The sequence below is a fragment of the Coregonus clupeaformis genome, chromosome 16 (assembly GCF_020615455.1).
Source record: "Coregonus clupeaformis isolate EN_2021a chromosome 16, ASM2061545v1, whole genome shotgun sequence".
Classification (NCBI taxonomy): domain Eukaryota; kingdom Metazoa; phylum Chordata; class Actinopteri; order Salmoniformes; family Salmonidae; genus Coregonus; species Coregonus clupeaformis.
Window position 1 is genome coordinate 17,995,401 of NC_059207.1, and position 19,950 is coordinate 18,015,350.

At 42.8% G+C, this 19,950-nt stretch overlaps 1 protein-coding gene and 2 long non-coding RNA genes across 3 annotated transcripts; all 3 read right to left on the reverse strand.

The window, feature by feature from the left end:
* Positions 1 to 2,223: 2,223 nt before the first annotated feature.
* On the reverse strand, positions 2,224 to 2,598 carry LOC123492741. The gene is made up of 2 exons (XR_006661868.1): positions 2,393 to 2,598; positions 2,224 to 2,286 (listed from the first exon to the last, which is right to left on the reverse strand). It is a non-coding gene; the product is annotated as an uncharacterized LOC123492741 (long non-coding RNA).
* A 7,276-nt stretch (positions 2,599 to 9,874) lies between these two features.
* Positions 9,875 to 10,153, reverse strand: LOC121570142. The gene is made up of 2 exons (XR_006661869.1): positions 10,044 to 10,153; positions 9,875 to 9,937 (listed from the first exon to the last, which is right to left on the reverse strand). It is a non-coding gene; the product is annotated as an uncharacterized LOC121570142 (long non-coding RNA).
* A 4,137-nt stretch (positions 10,154 to 14,290) lies between these two features.
* Positions 14,291 to 15,847, reverse strand: LOC121584073 (beta-1,3-galactosyl-O-glycosyl-glycoprotein beta-1,6-N-acetylglucosaminyltransferase-like). Its single transcript, XM_041899905.2, has one exon. The coding sequence runs from the start codon at positions 15,775 to 15,777 to the stop codon at positions 14,491 to 14,493; it is 1,287 nt and encodes a 428-aa protein (XP_041755839.2). The 5' UTR covers positions 15,778 to 15,847; the 3' UTR covers positions 14,291 to 14,490.
* Between the last annotated feature and the right edge of the window lie 4,103 nt (positions 15,848 to 19,950).

Sequence of the window (19,950 nt, forward strand, 5' to 3'; positions counted from 1 at the left end):
CATAGCAAAGGGTCTGAATACTTATGTAAATAAGGTATTTCTGTTTTTTTATTTAAAAAAATTTTTATTTAGAAAAACCTGTTTTCGCTTTGTCATTATGGGGTATTCTGTGTAGATTGATGAGGATTTGTATTTATATAATCCATTTTAGAATAAGGCTGTAACGTAACAAATGTGGAACAGGTTAAGGGGTCTGAATACTTTCCAAATGCACTGTACGTTTTTCCAGCAGTAGATTATGATCGATAATGTCAAAAGCTGGCCTGAAATGTAATAAAACAGCTCCCACAATCTTTTTATGATACATTACTCTCAGCCAACCATCAGTCATTTGTGTAAGTGCCGTACATGGTGAATGTCCTTCCCTCTAAACGTGCTGAAAATCTGTTGTTAATTTGTATCTGGTCAAACAATCTTTTTCCAAAAATGTACTAAGTGTAGTTAACAGGCTGATTGGTTGGCTGTTTAAGCCAGTAAATGGTGCTTTGCTATTCTTGGGTAGCGGAATTACTTCTGCTTCCCTCCAGGCCTGAGGGTGTGTGTGTGTGTGTGTGCATTTGTGTATATTAATAATTGTGGTTGAGTTCTGTTTGATGTCCTGTTCATGAGAAAGAGGGGATACTAATTTCTAAATAGATTCGATGTATTTTTGACAAATAAGTTTGTTGTGACAATCTTGTTTTTTAACTACAGTGGGGAGAACAAGTATTTGATACACTGCCGATTTTGCAGGTTTTCCTACTTACAAAGCATGTAGAGGTCTGTAATTTTTTATCATAGGTACACTTCAATCCAGAAAATCACATTGTATGATTTTTAAGTAATTAATTAGCATTTTATTGCATGACATAAGTATTTGATACATCAGAAAAGCAGAACTTAATATTTGGTACAGAAACCTTTGTAATTACAATTACAATTACAGAGATCATACGTTTCCTGTAGGTCTTGACCAGGTTTGCACACACTGCAGCAGGGATTTTGTCCCATTCCTCCATACAGACCTTCTCCAGATCCTTCAGGTTTCGGGGCTGTCGCTGGGCAATACGGACTTTCAGCTCCCTCCAAAGATTTTCTATTGGGTTCAGGTCTGGAGACTGGCTAGGCCACTCCAGGACCTTGAAATGCTTCTTACGGAGCCACTCCTTAGTTGCCCTGGCTGTGTGTTTCGGGTCGTTGTCATGCTGGAAGACCCAGCCACGACCCATCTTCAATGCTCTTACTGAGGGAAGGAGGTTGTTGGCCAAGATCTCGCGATACATGGCCCCATCCATCCTCCCCTCAATACGGTGCAGTCATCCTGTCCCCTTTGCAGAAAAGCATCCCCAAAGAATGATGTTTCCACCTCCATGCTTCACGGTTGGGATGGTGTTCTTGGGGTTGTACTCATCCTTCTTCTTCCTCCAAACACGGCGAGTGGAGTTTAGACCAAAAAGCTATATTTTTGTCTCATCAGACCACATGACCTTCTCCCATTCCTCCTCTGGATCATCCAGATGGTCATTTGCAAACTTCAGACGGGCCTGGACATGCGCTGGCTTGAGCAGGGGGACCTTGTGTGCGCTGCAGGATTTTAATCCATGACGGCGTAGTGTGTTACTAATGGTTTTCTTTGAGACTGTGGTCCCAGCTCTCTTCAGGTCATTGACCAGGTCCTGCCGTGTAGTTCTGGGCTGATCCCTCACCTTCCTCATGATCATTGATGCCCCACGAGGTGAAATCTTGCACGGAGCCCCAGACCGAGGGTGATTGACCGTCATCTTGAACTTCTTCCATTTTCTAATAATTGCGCCAACAGTTGTTGCCTTCTCACCAAGCTGCTTGCCTATTGTCCTGTAGCCCATCCCAGCCTTGTGTAGGTCTACAATTTTATCCCTGATGTCCTTACACAGCTCTCTGGTCTTGGCCATTGTGGAGAGGTTGGAGTCTGTTTGATTGAGTGTGTGGACAGGTGTCTTTTATACAGGTAACGAGTTCAAACAGGTGCAGTTAATACAGGTAATGAGTGGAGAACAGGAGGGCTTCTTAAAGAAAAACTAACAGGTCTGTGAGAGCCGGAATTCTTACTGGTTGGTAGGTGATCAAATACTTATGTCATGCAATAAAATGCAAATTAATTACTTAAAAATCATACAATGTGATTTTCTGGATTTTTGTTTTAGATTCCGTCTCTCACAGTTGAAGTGTACTATCACTCCCTCCAGGAAATACACGACGCCGCTGTTCTGGTTACTGATGGATTTATTATTCTACTAAATTCTCCACCGTCATCAATCCACCGTCGAACTGTTTAAATACATTTCAACACATGCACAAAAAACAAGTTGGCGTTCACGTTACAGAAACCTTGCACGTAAATATGCGCGACAAATAATTAACATAATGAACATACCTCGCTGGCTGCACACAACTGAGAGGGAAATGGGTCCACTTAGAAACAAGAATACTTGTAAATAAACACGTCGTTAATTTAACTTATCTTTCAGAGTACTAAACTTTACCGCCGCTACTTTACCGCGATGTCTGGAACTTGTCACCACTAAAAGCGTCCCAACACAACATAGAATGTACAGATAGTTCCTATCACATAAATACAAGCAAAATAAATTTTCAAAATACAAGTTGTACGAATAATAATGATATTATGTAAAACCTATTAATAATGACATGAATAACATTAATAATGACATGAATAACATTTATGGCAGTTAAACTCCCACCAAATCACATCCTTTGGGATTTCACCTCACAAAATAACCATAACATTCATTCTGCTTCAAGCAGTAAAACTGTCTTGTATACAGGCCTGTCAAGATAGACTGGCTTTGTAGTGCGTTTTCCCTGGTTATCTAAGGTTGAGTCACTAATTAACAGTTTTACCCTTTCTGACTCTTCCATCAGTGCTAGGGTACACCTGTGCTACTCTTGCTAATCTCCATTGATTTGAATCTGTAGTGGACTTGATTCTTTGGATTCTGTTAGCCACAAAGACGTGGAATCGTCTTGCATCATTGTTTATATATCCAAGGACAACCTTTGAGTCTGTCCAAAAATGTTATTGAAGACCATCTATTTCGAGCTCCTTTCTGAGCACAACACTTGTCCTTGCTGCTACCACTGCTGCAGATAACTCAAGGCGTGGTATTGTGGTCACTTTGGTGGGGGCAACACGTGCTTTCCCCATGACTAACGAACAATGGACATCCCCATTGGTGTTGATTGTTCTGAGATAAGTACACTCCCCATAGCCTGTGACGCTGGCATCTGAGAAGTGGTGAAGCTCGTACTGTTTGACATCTATGAAGTTTGCTGGAATATAGCACCTTCTGATCCTTACATTAGACAAGTTTTGTAGATCTTGTAGCCAAGATTCCCACTGTGTCTTGAGCTCCTCTGAGAGTGGTTCATCCCAACCGGCCTTGTCTCGACACAGTTGTTGCAATATCTGCTTTCCTAGGAGAATGAATGGGGCTACGAACCCCAATGGGTCGTAGATGGAAGCTACTGTTGATAGCACTCCTCTTCTGGTCAACGGGTGTTCCTTGACTGTAACTCTGAGCTGAAAGTCATCAGAGGACACGCACCATTGCACTCCGAGAGCTCTTTCCATGAGTGGCTCTCCCAAAGCCATATCAAGGTTTTTGACACTTTCAGCGCACTCTTCCTTTGGTATTGATTTCAATACATGCTTGCTGTTGGAGACGAACTTATGTAGTCTTAGCTTGCCTGTGCTGCAAAAGACCTCTTGCTTCCTTGATGAGTTGAATTGCCTCAGCATCAGACGTTACACTCACCAGTCCATCGTCAACATAAAAATTGCTTTGGATGAATTTAACAGCGTTTTGGTTAAATTGATCCTGACCTTTAGCGGCTAGATGTTTGAGACCAAAATTGGCACAGCCGGGTGAGGAGGCTGCCCCAAACAGATGGACTTTCATCCGGAAAGTTGATGGCGGAGACATCAGGTCACCATTCTCCCACCATAAGAACCTCAGGTAGTCTTGGTCTTCCGGTCTTACATGGAACTGATGGAACATTCGCTCCACATCACACATAATAGCAATTGGGCCCTTACGAAACCTGCAGAGAACTCCCACCAAGGTATTTGTGAGCTCTGGCCCAGTAAGAAGGTGGTCATTCAATGACGTGTCTTGGAATCTTGCTGAGCAATCGAAGACGACGCGTATCTTCCCAGGCTTTTGAGGGTGGTATACCCCGTGGTGGGGAATATACCAGGCTGGATGATTGTTGAGTTCCTTTTCGGGAACCTTCTCAGCATCACCACGAGCAATGATATCTTTCATGAAGTTCATGTAGTCTGAGCAGTATTTCTGGTCTCTCTTGAGCCTTCGTTCCAAGCCTCTTAGACGCTGAACAGAACATGACTTATTATTGGGTAGATTTGGTCTGTCTTGTTTGAAAGGTAAGGGCATTTCATAATGACCATCTTGTTTGTGTTTGATTTCATCTCTCAGCTTAGTCAAGAAGTGGAGATCTTCCTGAGAGACGGTTGCATCTTCTTCAACTCTTTCACTGAAATCAGATTCTAGTACCTTAATTACATCATTTGGACTGATCATTTCCTTGATCTGAGTCTTGCAAACATAGTGAACTTCACCTTTGAGCTTGATTGTTGGTTTGGGTTCAGGTATCACTTTCCTTACAATGATGCGGTGACTTACTCCAATTGCATCACTGTAGTGCTCTTGTGGGTCACCATAACTCACTATGCTCCAACCTAGATCAGTTCTCTGAGCAAAGGGTTCGTTTTCTTCTCCACATACGACTTCTCTGGGCATTAGCGCTTGTGGGCAATTGTATCCGATTAGCAGACCAATTTCACATTCCTTTGGCGGTGCAATGTGTTCTGCAAGATGCTCCAAATGAGGCCATGCTTTAGCGGTCTCTGAAGTTGGAATGTGTGTCCGATTGGCAGGGATAAATTCACGAGTGTACGTTGTTGGCACTGTGATCTTCTTAGAGGAGAATAGACCTCTTATTTGTAGGTATTTGAGTCTTTTACAGGGTACAATTGTCCTTTTTGACGACATTGTAGATAGTTTCAGCTTCACTTGTTCCGCGTTCGTATCTAGAATGTTTGCTACTTCCTCAAGAATGAAGGAAGAATCACTTTGTGAATCTAGCAGAGCATAGACAAGAACTTCCTTACTTGAATCACTTTGCGTTGACACATAGACAGGTACTATCACTGAAGTCTGTGTAGTATTGCCATCTTGCACAACTCTGTTGGATGTGGTTTCCTTGATAACCTCTTGTGTTGACAGTAGCTTTCTTTCCTTGCCATAACTTATGTCTTTAGATGTTTCCCCTTTTGGTTCTTGTTTTGAGCGATCTTCGTGTAGGCATGTGGGATGACGTTTTGAGCAGGTGTCACAGACCATCCGGCTACTGCAGCTCTTGGATTGATGGCCAGGACTTAAACATCCGAAGCACAGTCTTTCATTCTGAATGAACTTGACTCGTTCGGCGACTGTCCTTTCAATGAATTTGAAGCACTTGTGTAAACTGTGTCCTAATTTCTTACATAACACACATGTGACTATGTTTCTCTCACTGATGTTAGTTGTGAAGATCTTGGCACCTACAGTTTGGTTCTTGATCTTTGCTTTATCAGGTTCACTTTGTCGTAATGCGTTGTAGGATGTTATAGGGTTGCACGCAAAACTAGCTTCCATCGACAGGAATGTCACAAAATAGTTAAAGCTTGGGAACCTTCTGTGTTCCAGTTGGTATTGTGTGGCCCTTCGGTTCCATCTGCTACTTAACCAGTCGGGTAGTTTGGCAGCTAGTTTTTGATTCTCAATATCATCATTAAGAACCTTTAGACTCTCATTGTGAGCAATAGCGAATTCACAACTACGTAGAAAGTCTACAAATTTTCTTAAGTCTGCACTCTCCTTAGGAGCTAGTTTTGGCCAAGCATGTAATTTGTCTCGGAAGGCCTTGGCAATCACAAACGGCTCACCATAACGTTCCTTGAGCAGGTCCCATGCTGCATGATATGAATCTTCTGAATCGATCAGAAAATAACCTTCTACTGCTTCTTTAGCTGCTCCTCCCACATATTTCTGAAGGAAGAAGATTTTCTCTGCAGCTGGAATATTTTTTCTCTCAATCAGTGTCTGAAAGGAAGACTTCCAATGGTTAAACTTGAGTGGATCCCCACTAAAAATTGTAGGCTCTGGAATGGGAAGCCTATTTGCTGATATAGCCTCAGCCAGGACTTTCACAAGCTCTCTTGTGTCGTTTTGAAGCACACTTCTTGGAGCCACATCCCTTAGTGGTTGTGGGTGCTGATACACAGGATTCACCTGATCAATTGGTTGCTCAAATGTAGGCGGCTCAGACTTATGTGGAGTAAGCCTTTGGTCTGGATACAACTCATTTTCGCCGCGTTCAGTCTTTTTATCTCCTCTAAACGTCCAAGCTCTCTTTTTAAGTCTTCTACAGATCTTTTCCTTGCAGCATTCTCTTCTTGCTGTTTCTTTAAGAGCAAAGCTTCTTGTCTCTCCTTTTCTATCTTACGTTCAGTCTCTTCTCTTTCGCCTTGAAGACGACGAGTTACTGCAGCTACTTCTTGCTCTGCAACTATCTTCTTGTCCTCAACTTCAAGTCTTTGGAGTTTCTCTTGGTGGCACTCTTGCTCAGCCATAATCTTCAACACAGCCTTTGTGGCTGCATACTCAGCAGCGGTGTCACGATCGTCTAATGAGGAGGACCAATGCGCAGCGTTGAAGGTGAACATTACTTTATTAAATTAAAGCCGAAACACGAAAACAACAAACAATGACGAAACGTGAAGTCCTCCGTTACAATGACTGACAAGGAACAAAAACCCACAACACTAAGGTGAACACTGACAGTTTAAATATGGCTCCCAATCAGAGATAACGAGCCGACAGCTGACACTCGTTACCACTGATTGGGAGTCACACGACCAAACAATGAAACACAACCAAATACAACACAACCAAATGAACACACCCTGGCTCAAAATACACAGTCCCGGAGCCAGAGCGTGACAGTACCCCCCCCTAAAGGCGCGGACTCCGACCGTGCCTACACCCCAAATAGGGAAGGGCTGGGTGGGTATTGCTCCTCGGAGGCGGCTCCGGCTCCGGGCTTGACCACCACCCTACTACAAACCCCCCGCAGTGTCCCCAGTCCGATCTGACCCAGTTGGCTGGATCAGGACTGCCGACGCGCACCCCTGGCTTGGCGCGTGAGGCAGGAATGGACCGGACCTGGCAGACGATACGCACCCTTTGCATGGTGCGTGGAGCCGGAACAGGCCTCACCAGGCTGAAGACTCGCATCCCTGGCTTGGTGCGAGTAGCAGGAATGGGCTGAATCCGGCTGACGACTCGCACCCTTGGCTTGGGTGCGAGTAGCAGGAATGGGCTGAATCCGGCTGACGACTCGCACCCTTGGCTTGAGTGCGAGTAGCAGGAATGGGCTGAATCTGCTGACGACTCGCACCCTTGGCCCGGTGCGAGTAGCAGGAATGGGCTGAATCAGCTGACGACTCGCACCCTTGGCTTGGTGCGAGTAGCAGGAATGGGCCGGCCTGGGCTGGCGACGTGCACCACAGACCTGGTGCGGAGAGCAGGAACGGGCAGAGCCGGGCTGACGAGACGCACCACAGGCTTGATGCGGAGAGCAGGCACGGGCAGAGCCGGGCTGACGACGCACACCACTGGCTTGGTGCGGGAAGCTTGGATGGGCCGGACTGTACTGGGGACACACACCACTGGTCCTACACCGGGATCTGGAACGGGCCGGACCGGACTGGCAACACACGCCAGTACCTCTCGCCGTGCCTCTACTTCCTCCATCCCCTCTTCGACCAGTGGCCCCCGTAACCCGCGGCCTTCTCCGGCAACCCACTGGGCCGCTCTATCGCGGCCTCCTGCTGGTCCGACGTCGTGAGCCCCCCCCTAAAAATTTTCGGGGCGTCTCTCCTACCCGTGGACCAGGTCTCCATATTGCTCGCCAGCCTCTCGCCCTTCTGCCATAGTGTCAAGCCCTTCTCCTCCTCACTCGGCTTGACCCAGTCCAGGAGGCGAAGGAGATCTGTGAGGGATCTCCCTGGCGACGGCTCCTGGACACGCTGCTTGGTCCCATCTTGGTGGGTTTTTCTGTCACGATCGTCTAATGAGGAGGACCAATGCGCAGCGTTGAAGGTGAACATGACTTTATTAAATTAAAGCCGAAACACGAAAACAACAAACAATGACGAAACGTGAAGTCCTCCGTTACAATGACTGACAAGGAACAAAAACCCACAACACTAAGGTGAACACTGACAGTTTAAATATGGCTCCCAATCAGAGATAACGAGCCGACAGCTGACACTCGTTACCACTGATTGGGAGTCACACGACCAAACAATGAAACACAACCAAATACAACACAACCAAATGAACACACCCTGGCTCAAAATACACAGTCCCGGAGCCAGAGCGTGACAAGCGGCTTCTTGTCGTTTAACTGAGGATACATTAGAGCGAATGGAAGTGGCCTTAGAAGACTTAATGTCTGGAGATGACACACTGGAAATCGTAGATGCGAATACGGAGCTTGCATCCGGCCAAATCAGTTCCTCCTTTGTTCCTTGAATTTGAGATTGCGCGTTGTGTACAACAATCTTGGTGACTGATATACATTTATCCAGCTTGCGGCGCATCTCGTGAGCTGGGCTGTCAATCCTGCGATATTCTTCATAAACATTATTCAGTTCAGATAACTCTCTTTGAATAGTGCTGCTGTGTTCGTGTAGGATGTTACTTGGATCTTGTTTTGTAACTGATTTCTTAGCCACCTTAGTTAAAACTTTCCAGCGTTCATAAATGCTGTCAAAGCGAATTAGTAGTTCTTTTGTTTTTTCTTTCTGAAATTCTTTTCCCTTTTCCGTTAATGTACGGGCTCTTCCACTTCGTCGAGGCTCTTCAGACTGTACTGCTTCTTGTACAACGCTAGACTCATCTGTCTGCTCTGTCTCTTCTACTGGCTCTACGAGTGATCCTTTACACTGACTCTCTTTACTTCTATGTGACATATTAACTTATTTGAAAGTAACCTGTACACAAGACAGTTGTCTTAAATAAACAGTAGAGTTTACAACAAACATTTTACAAAAGAAATACTCAAGAGAATAGAATATGCCAAGTTAAGTTATTGTCTTTGAAATTAACCCTTCAGAATAAAGGCAGGCATTATAAAGATTTTGAAATGTTGCAGAATCACTCAAAATAACAGCTTTCTTAAATGCACAAACATAAATCATCTTCTTAAGTAAATCAATGACTTATTCAATGAAATAAAGAATTATCAATATCGCTAAATCACTTACATTAATGTCTCTTAATATCTTGTTACACACTGTTATCTTGAACTTCTTCCATTTTCTAATAATTGCGCCAACAGTTGTTGCCTTCTCACCAAGCTGCTTGCCTATTGTCCTGTAGCCCATCCCAGCCTTGTGTAGGTCTACAATTTTATCCCTGATGTCCTTACACAGCTCTCTGGTCTTGGCCATTGTGGAGAGGTTGGAGTCTGTTTGATTGAGTGTGTGGACAGGTGTCTTTTATACAGGTAACGAGTTCAAACAGGTGCAGTTAATACAGGTAATGAGTGGAGAACAGGAGGGCTTCTTAAAGAAAAACTAACAGGTCTGTGAGAGCCGGAATTCTTACTGGTTGGTAGGTGATCAAATACTTATGTCATGCAATAAAATGCAAATTAATTACTTAAAAAATCATACAATGTGATTTTCTGGATTTTTGTTTTAGATTCCGTCTCTCACAGTTGAAGTGTACTATCACTCCCCTCCAGGAAATACACGACGCCGCTGTTCTGGTTACTGATGGATTTATTATTCTACTAAATTCTCCACCGTCATCAATCCACCGTCGAACTGTTTAAATACATTTCAACACATGCACAAAAAACAAGTTGGCGTTCACGTTACAGAAACCTTGCACGTAAATATGCGCGACAAATAATTAACATAATGAACATACCTCGCTGGCTGCACACAACTGAGAGGGAAATGGGTCCACTTAGAAACAAGAATACTTGTAAATAAACACGTCGTTAATTTAACTTATCTTTCAGAGTACTAAACTTTACCACGCTACTTTACCGCGATGTCTGGAACTTGTCACCACTAAAAGCGTCCCAACACAACATAGAATGTACAGATAGTTCCTATCACATAAATACAAGCAAAATAAATTTTCAAAATACAAGTTGTACGAATAATAATGATATTATGTAAAACCTATTAATAATGACATGAATAACATTAATAATGACATGAATAACATTTATGGCAGTTAAATGTACCTATGATAAAAATGACAGACCTCTACATGCTTTTTAAGTAGGAAAACCAGCAAAATCAGCAGTGTATCCAATACTTGTTCTCCCCACTGTATATATATACACTACCAGTCAAAAGTTTGGACACCTACTCATTCAATGTTTTTTCTTTATTTTTTATTTTTTTAACATTGTAGAATAATAGTGAAGACATCAAAACAATGAAATAACACATATGGAATCATGTAGTAACCAAACAAGTGTTAAACAAATCAAAATATAGTTTATATTTGAGATTCTTCAAAGTAGCCACCCTTTGCCTTGATGACAGCTTTGCACACTCTTGGCATTCTCTCAACCAGCTTCATGAGGTAGTCACCTGGAATGCATTTCAATTAACAGGTGTGCCTTGTTAAAAGTTAATTAGTGGAAATGTATTTCCTTCTTAATGCGTTTGAGCCCATCAGTTGGGTTGTGACAAGGTAGGGGTGGTAGCCAATCAGTTGGGTTGTGACAAGGTAGGGGTGGTATACAGAAGATAGCCCTATTTGGTAAAAGACCAAGTCCGTATTATGGCAAGAACAGCTCAAATAAGCAAAGAGAAATGACAGTCCATCATTACTTTAAGACATGAAGGTCAGTCAATCCGGAAATGTTCAAGAACTTTGAAAGTTTCTTCAAGTGCAGTCGCAAAAACCATCAAGCGCTATGATGAAACTGGCTCTCATGAGGACCGCCACAGGAAAGGAAGACCCAGAGTTACCTCTGCTGCAGAGGATAAGTTCATTAGAGTTAACTGCACCTCAGATTGCAGCCCAAATAAATGCTTCACAGAGTTCAAGTCACAGACACATCTCAACATCAACTGTTCATAGGAGACTGCCTGAATCAGGCCTTCATGGTCAAATTGCAGCAAATAAACCACTACTAAAGAGACTTGTTTGGGCCAAGAAACACAATCAATGGACATTAGACCGGTGGAAATCTGTCCTTTGGTCTGATGAGTCCAAATGTGAGATTTTTGGTTCCAACCGCTGTGTCTTTGTGAGACGCAGAGTAGGTGAACGGATGATCTCCGCATGTGTGGTTCCCACGTGAAGCATGGAGGAGGAGCTGTGATGGTGTGCGGGTGCTTTGTTGGTGACACTGTCTGTGATTTATTTAGAATTCAAGGCACACTTAACCAGCATGGCTACCACAGCATTCTGCAGCGATACGCCATCCCATCTGTTTTGCGCTAAGTGGGACTATCATTTGTTTTTCAACAGGACAATGACCCAACACACCTCCAGGCTGTGTAAGGGCTATTTGACCAAGAAGGATGGTGATTGGGTGCTGCATCAGATGACCTGGCCTCCACAATCAGCCGACTCAACCCAATTGAGATGGTTTGGGATGAGTTGGACTGCAGACTGAAGGAGTAACACTTTTGGTTACTACATGATTCCATATGTGTTATTTCATAGTTATGGTGTTTTCACTATTATTCTACAATGTAGAAAATAGTAAAAATAATGAAAAACCCTGGGATGAGTAGGTGTGTCCAAACTTTTGACTGGTACTGTATTTTGTACAACTGCTATTACATTGATATGTAACGTAAAGTAACATATCATACTAAGTGGAGTGGCACGGATTTTAGTAAAATATAATATGTTTTGCTTTGAGCCGTGTTCTGGTCAAATCCCTTTTCCATCTCGGGTTGGAGCACTTATATAATATCCCCTCGGCCAGATGTACTTTGAGTCTGGCTCACAAAACAAGAGCGCTAATGTTAATGTTATCTAACACTATAGGCAGATTTAGAGCTGAATGGGAACAAGGAAGAAACTAAATAATTTGCATGTGTGGAATTCCTTTAAACGACAATCTCTGACTCACACAGGTCCCTTTGACGTGCCCTCTTATAACCAATAATGACATATCCCTCTAGACATTTCTAAATCTCTCATCGTAGGTCTACATTCTCACACTTTCACAAAACAGTATGCCCATACTATAGTTTAATGAAGATACTGTCTTTCAACCCCGCCTCTCTCTTTCCCACAAAGTGGATAAAAGAGTGAACTCTGTTGGTGCCTGCTACCTGTTTGGCCATATGACCCTGTGGTTAAGAGTAGACCACACTCTTCCTGCCTGCACACACCTGTGGTGAAGAGGAAAGGCTATTCTACCATGTATGATACCTTATTACTCTGTCAACGCAAGACAGAGGCACAGCAAGAATCCAGGCAGTGTTCAACACAACGGATAACGCATAAGTATTTAAAGGGGAACGGACATATTTTGGGAAGTAATGGGGATTATGAGAGTTTTTGAAAGAAATTCGATTTCATTTAAACAAACATGTTTAAAACCTGTCAATCAGTCAATTACTATGTTATTATCCAGAATCATAAGGTTGTCCCCACATACAGTTGTGGGGCATTAAAAAGGTACTTCTAAATTATTTTGCTGTAGCAACAATACATCATTAATGTGACACTCTCGCAGGGTGACGGCAAGCTCCTGTGTTGCATTTCTGGTTGTCTATCATTTAAAGGGGCAAAACCCGGGATTGGTACAACCCTTTTTGGACTTTTAAATTAATGATATATAGCCATTGATTCTTGAAGAATAAAACTTATAAATGCCTGATGAGCTTATAGTTTAACTGTCTTGCCTCATCATAACCCAAAATGTAAGATTGGTTTGCTTAATTGTTTGTAAACAATGCAATTGTGTAAACAAACACTGTATAGCTTCAAAAGTTTAAAACTTTCATTTTGGTATGTCTGTCCATTTTTCCGTGCACGTGTGTGTGTGAGTCAAGTTGGCCACTATGCATTCACATACTCTACATTTACATATGTAAAAGTAAATATCTGTTACCCTCGCCCCTACTGTCTACAATGTGCCCTTTCTCTGCGAGTGTTGGTCAAGTGTATTGTAATGTCCCTCTTTATGTTATGTTATCTTATGGTCTGATATCGTTTGTTAAACATTACTTAAAACATTGCAGGGATACAAGTTTTGTGGTGGCAGCATCATGTTATGAGTATGCTTGTCACCGGCAGGGACTTGAGTTTGTTGAGATCAAAATAAAAAAGTAAAGGAGCAAAGCCCAGGTAAAGATTTTTAGGGAAACCCGCCTCAGTCTTCTGAAAACCTAACCCTGGGATAGAGTTTTATTTTCCCGCAGAACAATTCAACACATTTTTATGCCAAAGACACACCAGAATGGTTCTAGAGGTGTTGAGTGTTCCTGAATTGTCCAGTCTCCGTCCTGACTTAAATCTGCTTAAAAAATCTGAGACAAGGTTTGAATATTGCTGTACATCAATGATTCCCAACCAAATTGACTGAGTTTGACCAATTTTGACAAAAACAATGGATATACTGTATGTTGCAATAAGAGTTGTGCAAGGTTGGTAGAATCTTATTCAAAATTATTCACAGCTGTAATGACTGCCAAAGGTGCTTCCACCAAGTATTAACTCTGAGGTGTGAAGACATGCAATCAATACGTCCTCATTTTGTATTTCGGAGAACTTGTAACATTTTCTATAATTTTTCTTTCACTCAAAATGTGAAGTAGGTTATGTAGATCGATAGGAAAACAATCCAATTTAGTCCCTTTTTAGATTGAATTTTAAGGCAGCAGCATGTGAAGGCATGCAAGGGGTGTGTAGACTTTCACTAGCGACTGTACATTGTTGTTCACTAGCTCTGTAGCTCAACTATTTATTTAGTAAAACATGGAATACTGGAATTATAACATCAATTGGTAATATAAAACATGGACTGGATTTTTCACAACAGTCTCTGTACCAGAGACAGAGGATATAAACTTGAATGTATTATTATCAGTCAAAATACTATCAATACCACCTCCATACTTACAAATCACATTGTTAATTTAATATTGAAAGTGAAAGTACAATCAGAATATGAAGGTAAGTCAAGATTTCCCTTTAATGTAAATAATCATTAGGACATAAATCACCAGGACATTTAAAAGTTATTTATCCCAACAAAACCACCTCTATCTAGGATGACATTTAAATGGATAAAACAGAGATGGCGCCATAAAAGTTCCATTTGAGTTGGCTCCCAGAGATAACAAATACAGGTTCGAAACGTTCAGAGCACACAAAGTAATTTGCGTTAGTGTATTTCTTCCAGGGCCTTATGTCTAAGGTGCTCCTCCAGACATCTGATAGCAATGGGGTCTGTGTCTGTGTCAAACTTGTTGGCAAAGAGGTGGTGCTGCTGCAGCATCCACTGCAGGTCTCCGGCCCCGTATACACACACTGATCTAACATAGATACCATGGCACGGAGGATACACTGCAGAGCTGGAGTCCTCTTCCCCCTCATGCCACGGCCACTTCACCAGCCTGGAGATTGCGTGCATGTCCGTCATGTCAAACTTGGGGCTGGGGCGCATGGAGCCGGGCACGCCGGGAAGCCTCTGGATGGTGGCCCACAGGAACTCATCGGGACTCCAAGTGTCATTAGCCCACTGAATGAGAGCCAGCACCTTGCTGTCCTCCAGCACAGCACGCACAAAGCCCCTATTCACCACAATGTACGCCCCACCTGAAAAGATGGGTATACCGAAGGGCGGAGGAGCTTTGTCCTGCTCTGTTCGTTGAAGTTTGCCATCAACAACCTGGTGCACTTTCTTCCAGCGCGACTTCTTACCGCTGGGCATGACCTCCGACTCCATGCTGTTGCCCCCCGCCAGCGCCCGCAGGCTGCGCACCATCTCCAGGTTGGTCTTGATGGGGAAGTCCTGGCCACAGAGGTTGATGAAATACTTCCATTGCGGACTAGCCCTGTACAGATCACTCATACAGTTGATATCAGCCTGGACACGGCTCCAGCTTGCGTACACCACACTGACCGGATGGCTGGCCAAGAACACATTTTCAAAGCAGGATGTGATGGCTATGATGGCAGCAAGGACGGATGCTTTGGCCTTCATATCCACATGGATGCAGTAAAAGTTTTGTGGGGCATAGATGGCCCTAAGCAGCCTCTCGAAGTTCTGCACCTTGTGGTGGACGACCAGCGAGAAGGCCAGGGGGAAGTCCTCTTCCTCACGACTCAGGTGGAACTCCAGGTACTTGCGCGTAGACCTGAACCTCTGACAGTCCCGGGTCAGCTCCAGGTAGTGCTCGTCCGGGATCCGCGTGCTGTTGAGGAAGCTGCTTGTAATTGACAGGACCTTTGCGTGCTCGATGGCCATCATGTCTCCTTGCAGGATGGCACTGCAGTCACTGTCATCCTGCGGGATGTGATTGGCGTCCGAGTACTCCAGCCGGCTGTAGCCATAGTCGTACAGGCTCACCTGAACAGGACCGTGTTTGATAAGCATCCAACCCACAATGAATACCAACGTCACACTAAGCAGAAGCTTTGAGAGTCTCCTGCCTCTCCTCAATGCCATCTAAGGGGCAATGAAATAACACGATTTCTACCGGGTAGTTTTTAGTATCACTATTCCAGGTGGATATCTAATGAAGTTAACTTAATCACCCTGTCTCTATTCAGTGCGAGTGTCTAACGACATCAGTCCTCCAAGCTTGGGACGTCATTGTGGTATAAGCTTTGTGTTTGACAACATCTCACTATTCCAGTTGAGCATGTTTATAATTACAGGCCTGTGACGAACTAAAGAAAGAACTCGAGAACTATCTATCTTTTGTTATTTTGTGAATCAAGCACCCCTTTGAGGGGTGCCCTGTTCCGAAGAGACACAGACGACACGTCAAACTTCTCAAATCGGGTGAGACGTAACACACGTTCCATCTGATCCTCAGAAGTACAAAAAATTAAACAAGCCCGCCTCTCGTGATCCTTACAGCCTTCATTTTACCCAGCACTCTCTCCACCAGTTTGGATATCTCAAATGGATTCTTCAATATTGGCAATCCGATCAGCTGCTCCTCATTAACAAACCGTACTCCTGCAAGATACGAATCTCCTTGAATCCACCGCCATTAGATTGAAGATCCAGATCAGCGTCCGCTTCCGCCATCTTTTCCGTCGCCAGCGAAAGCAACTGTGAAGAGTTTACACAAATATTAGCGTCATAGCTCATAATGCAGGACTTCTAAAAAAATTAATTAAAAAAAAGCGAATAAAATCTTTCCTGAACCAACACTTGCACTTGACTGAAAAATTTACATTTATCACACTGCATGTGTTTGGGCATGAAGGCTCTCACAGGGAATATCATATAACCCAAATACATGTGAGAAGGGAGAGACTCTTCATCAAAAAACAATAGAATGGATGTAGTGGGTGTGGTATATTGTGTCGCTGCTGGTGCTCATTGCTGTCAAACAAAGGAGTCCGCTCATACTGAACCTTTGATCATAAGTTTATTCATATCACAAGATTTCAGCATAAGTGACGGATGTCATGACCACCCGGAGAGCAGTGTCCTCTTTGTTCCTCTAGAATAGTAATAATCTTTATATACGACATTCCCCCTTCGAGACTAAACAGTCTCGAAAACAAACAGAATAGGATTATGACAAGTAACAATTTATCTTATTGAGTATCTTTAACATTAAACCAAAAAACATTCTTCTCTAGTGTAAATACCTTTCCATGAAAGGGGGACGTCATTGTGGTATAAGCTTTGTGTTTGACAACATCTCACTATTCCAGTTGAGCATGTTTATAATTACAGGCCTGTGACGAACTAAAGAAAGAACTCGAGAACTATCTATCTTTTGTTATTTTGTGAATCAAGCACATACCTGACCATGTACAGTGGGGAAAAAAAGTATTTAGTCAACCACCAATTGTGCAAGTTCTCCCACTTAAAAAGATGAGAGAGGCCTGTAATTTTCATCATAGGTACACGTCAACTATGACAGACAAAATGAGAAAAAAAAATCCAGAAAATCACATTGTAGGATTTTTAATGAATTTATTTGCAGATTATGGTGGAAAATAAGTATTTGGTCAATAACAAAAGTTTCTCAATACTTTGTTATATACCCTTTGTTGGCAATGACACAGGTCACACGTTTTCTGTATGTCTTCACAAGGTTTTCACACACTGTTTCTGGTATTTTGGCCCATTCCTCCATGCAGATCTCCTCTAGAGCAGTGATGTTTTGTGGCTGTCGCTGGGCAACACAGACTTTCAACTCCCTCCAAAGATTTTCTATGGGGTTGAGATCTGGAGACTGGCTAGACCACTCCAGGACCTTGAAATGCTTCTTACGAAGCCACTCCTTCGTTGCCCGGGCGGTGTGTTTGGGATCATTGTCATGATGAAAGACCCAGCCACATTTCATCTTCAATGCCCTTGCTAATGGAAGGAGGTTTTCACTCAAAATCTCATGATACATGGCCCCATTCATTCTTTCCTTTACACAGATCAGTCGTCCTGGTCCCTTTGCAGAAAAACAGCCCCAAAGCATGATGTTTCCACCCCCATGCTTCACAGTAGGTATGGTGTTCTTTGGATGCAACTCAGCATTCTTTGTCCTCCAAACACGACGAGTTGAGTTTTTACCAAAAAAGTTATATTTTGGTTTCATCTGACCATATGACATTCTCCCAATCCTCTTCTGGATCATCCAAATGCACTCTAGCAAACTTCAGACGGGCCTGGACATGTACTGGCTTAAGCAGGGGGGACACGTCTGGCACTGCAGGATTTGAGTCCCCTGGCGGCGTAGTGTGTTACTGATGGTAGGCTTTGTTACTTTGGTCCCAGCTTTCTGCAGGTCATTCACTAGGTCCCCCCGTGTGGTTCTGGGATTTTTGCTCACCGTTCTTGTGATCATTTTGACCCCACGGGGTGAGATCTTGCGTGGAGCCCCAGATCGAGGGAGATTATCAGTGGTCTTGTATGTCTTCCATTTCCTAATAATTGCTCCCACAGTTGATTTCTTCAAACCAAGCTGCTTACCTATTGCAGATTCAGTCTTCCCAGCCTGGTGCAGGTCTACAATTTTGTTTCTGGTGTCCTTTGACAGCTCTTTGGTCTTGGCCATAGTGGAGTTTGGAGTGTGACTGTTTGAGGTTGTGGACAGGTGTCTTTTATACTGATACCAAGTTCAAACAGGTGCCATTAATACAGGTAACGAGTGGAGGACAGAGGAGCCTCTTAAAGAAGAAGTTACAGGTCTGTGAGAGCCAGAAATCTTGCTTGTTTGTAGGTGACCAAATACTTATTTTCCACCATAATTTGCAAATAAATTCATAAAAAATCCTACAATGTGATTTTCTGGAAAAAAATGCTCAATTTGTCTGTCATAGTTGACGTGTACCTATGATGAAAATTACAGGCCTCTCTCATCTTTTTAAGTGGGAGAACTTGCACAATTGGTGGCTGACTAAATACTTTTTTTCCCCACTGTATAAAGTTGTTAAACTAGTTATGCATATACAGTATTTCACAACATGTTCAACTATGAAATGTGTCAAATAAAATGACAGGCAGCACTTTATTTCACAGTTGTCATGAACTGTTAATCCTTACATCCCTAGGTCATCTACACCTACAGTTGCGGTCAAATACAGTATATTGGCAACCTTGCACAATTCAATGTTTCTTCTAAAATAAGTAGAAATTGATTAAACTTTGGGTTCACGCGTGTTTTTGTTTAATTTACAACTTCACAGGACCAAGCAGAAAAATCAAAACTGAAATGGACATTTTTCACTTCAAAGTCAAAAAATGGCCTGGACTAAATTATAAAAAATAAAATGTTTTGTGAGAGGCAAGTTCTCGCTTACAGTGTAATTTATCTCACCTGTGGTAAGTTTCAGGTAACTACAGGGTAGAAATAGCCATTCAACCAGTTTTGAAAATAGAAAACTTAACATTCTGCTCCTTTGCACTCCATTGTGCAGGTGCCGATAGTTTGACCGCATCTGTATATTTGATAATAGGCCTATATTCTCAAATATACGGCAGATAGCCTAGCGGTTAGAGCATTGGTCCAGTAACCAAAAGGTTGCTAGTTCGAATCCCTGAGTCGGGGGGAAATCTGTTGATGTGCCATTGAGCAAGGAACTTAACCCTGGCGGCACTGGACGGCACTGGACAATGGTGACCCTGGCCGTGACCCCACTTTCGAAAATGTCTCAGGGGGAGTTGGGATATGCAATAAAACACATTTCCAAATTACAATTGTACATGTCTGAAATAGGACAAATATAAGAACCCAACAAATTATTTTTTATTAAATTTCTCCAGCCCCATGCATCACTCAGTTTTATATAGTGTAGTGTCGAGCTAATGTGGCTAATTATGCTGTAACAAAGGAGTCCGCTTATACTGAGCTTTGATCATAAGTTTTATTCATATCACAAGATTTCAGCATAAGTTTACAGATGTCTATAGCATCCGGAGAACAGTCCCAAAAGAATAAGTCTGTTCTAATGTTCTTTGTCTCTAGCCCATACTTATAATCTTTACAAAAATATGGGTGGCTCCCTCTACTGTCCAATCACCTGTCTCCAACAAACAGACTCCCTCTGTTCTATGGGGTGTCACTCTAAAACGGATCCCTCTGAAACTGAATAAACATCCTCTCAGGTTCCACTTGAAAACATTAGCAAAGTCATAATTCATCATACACTACAATAG

Coding starts and splice junctions, on each gene's coding strand:
- LOC121584073 (XM_041899905.2), bottom strand. CDS start 15,777: ATGGCATTGAGGAGAGGCAGGAGACTCTCAAAGCTTCTGCTTAGTGTG.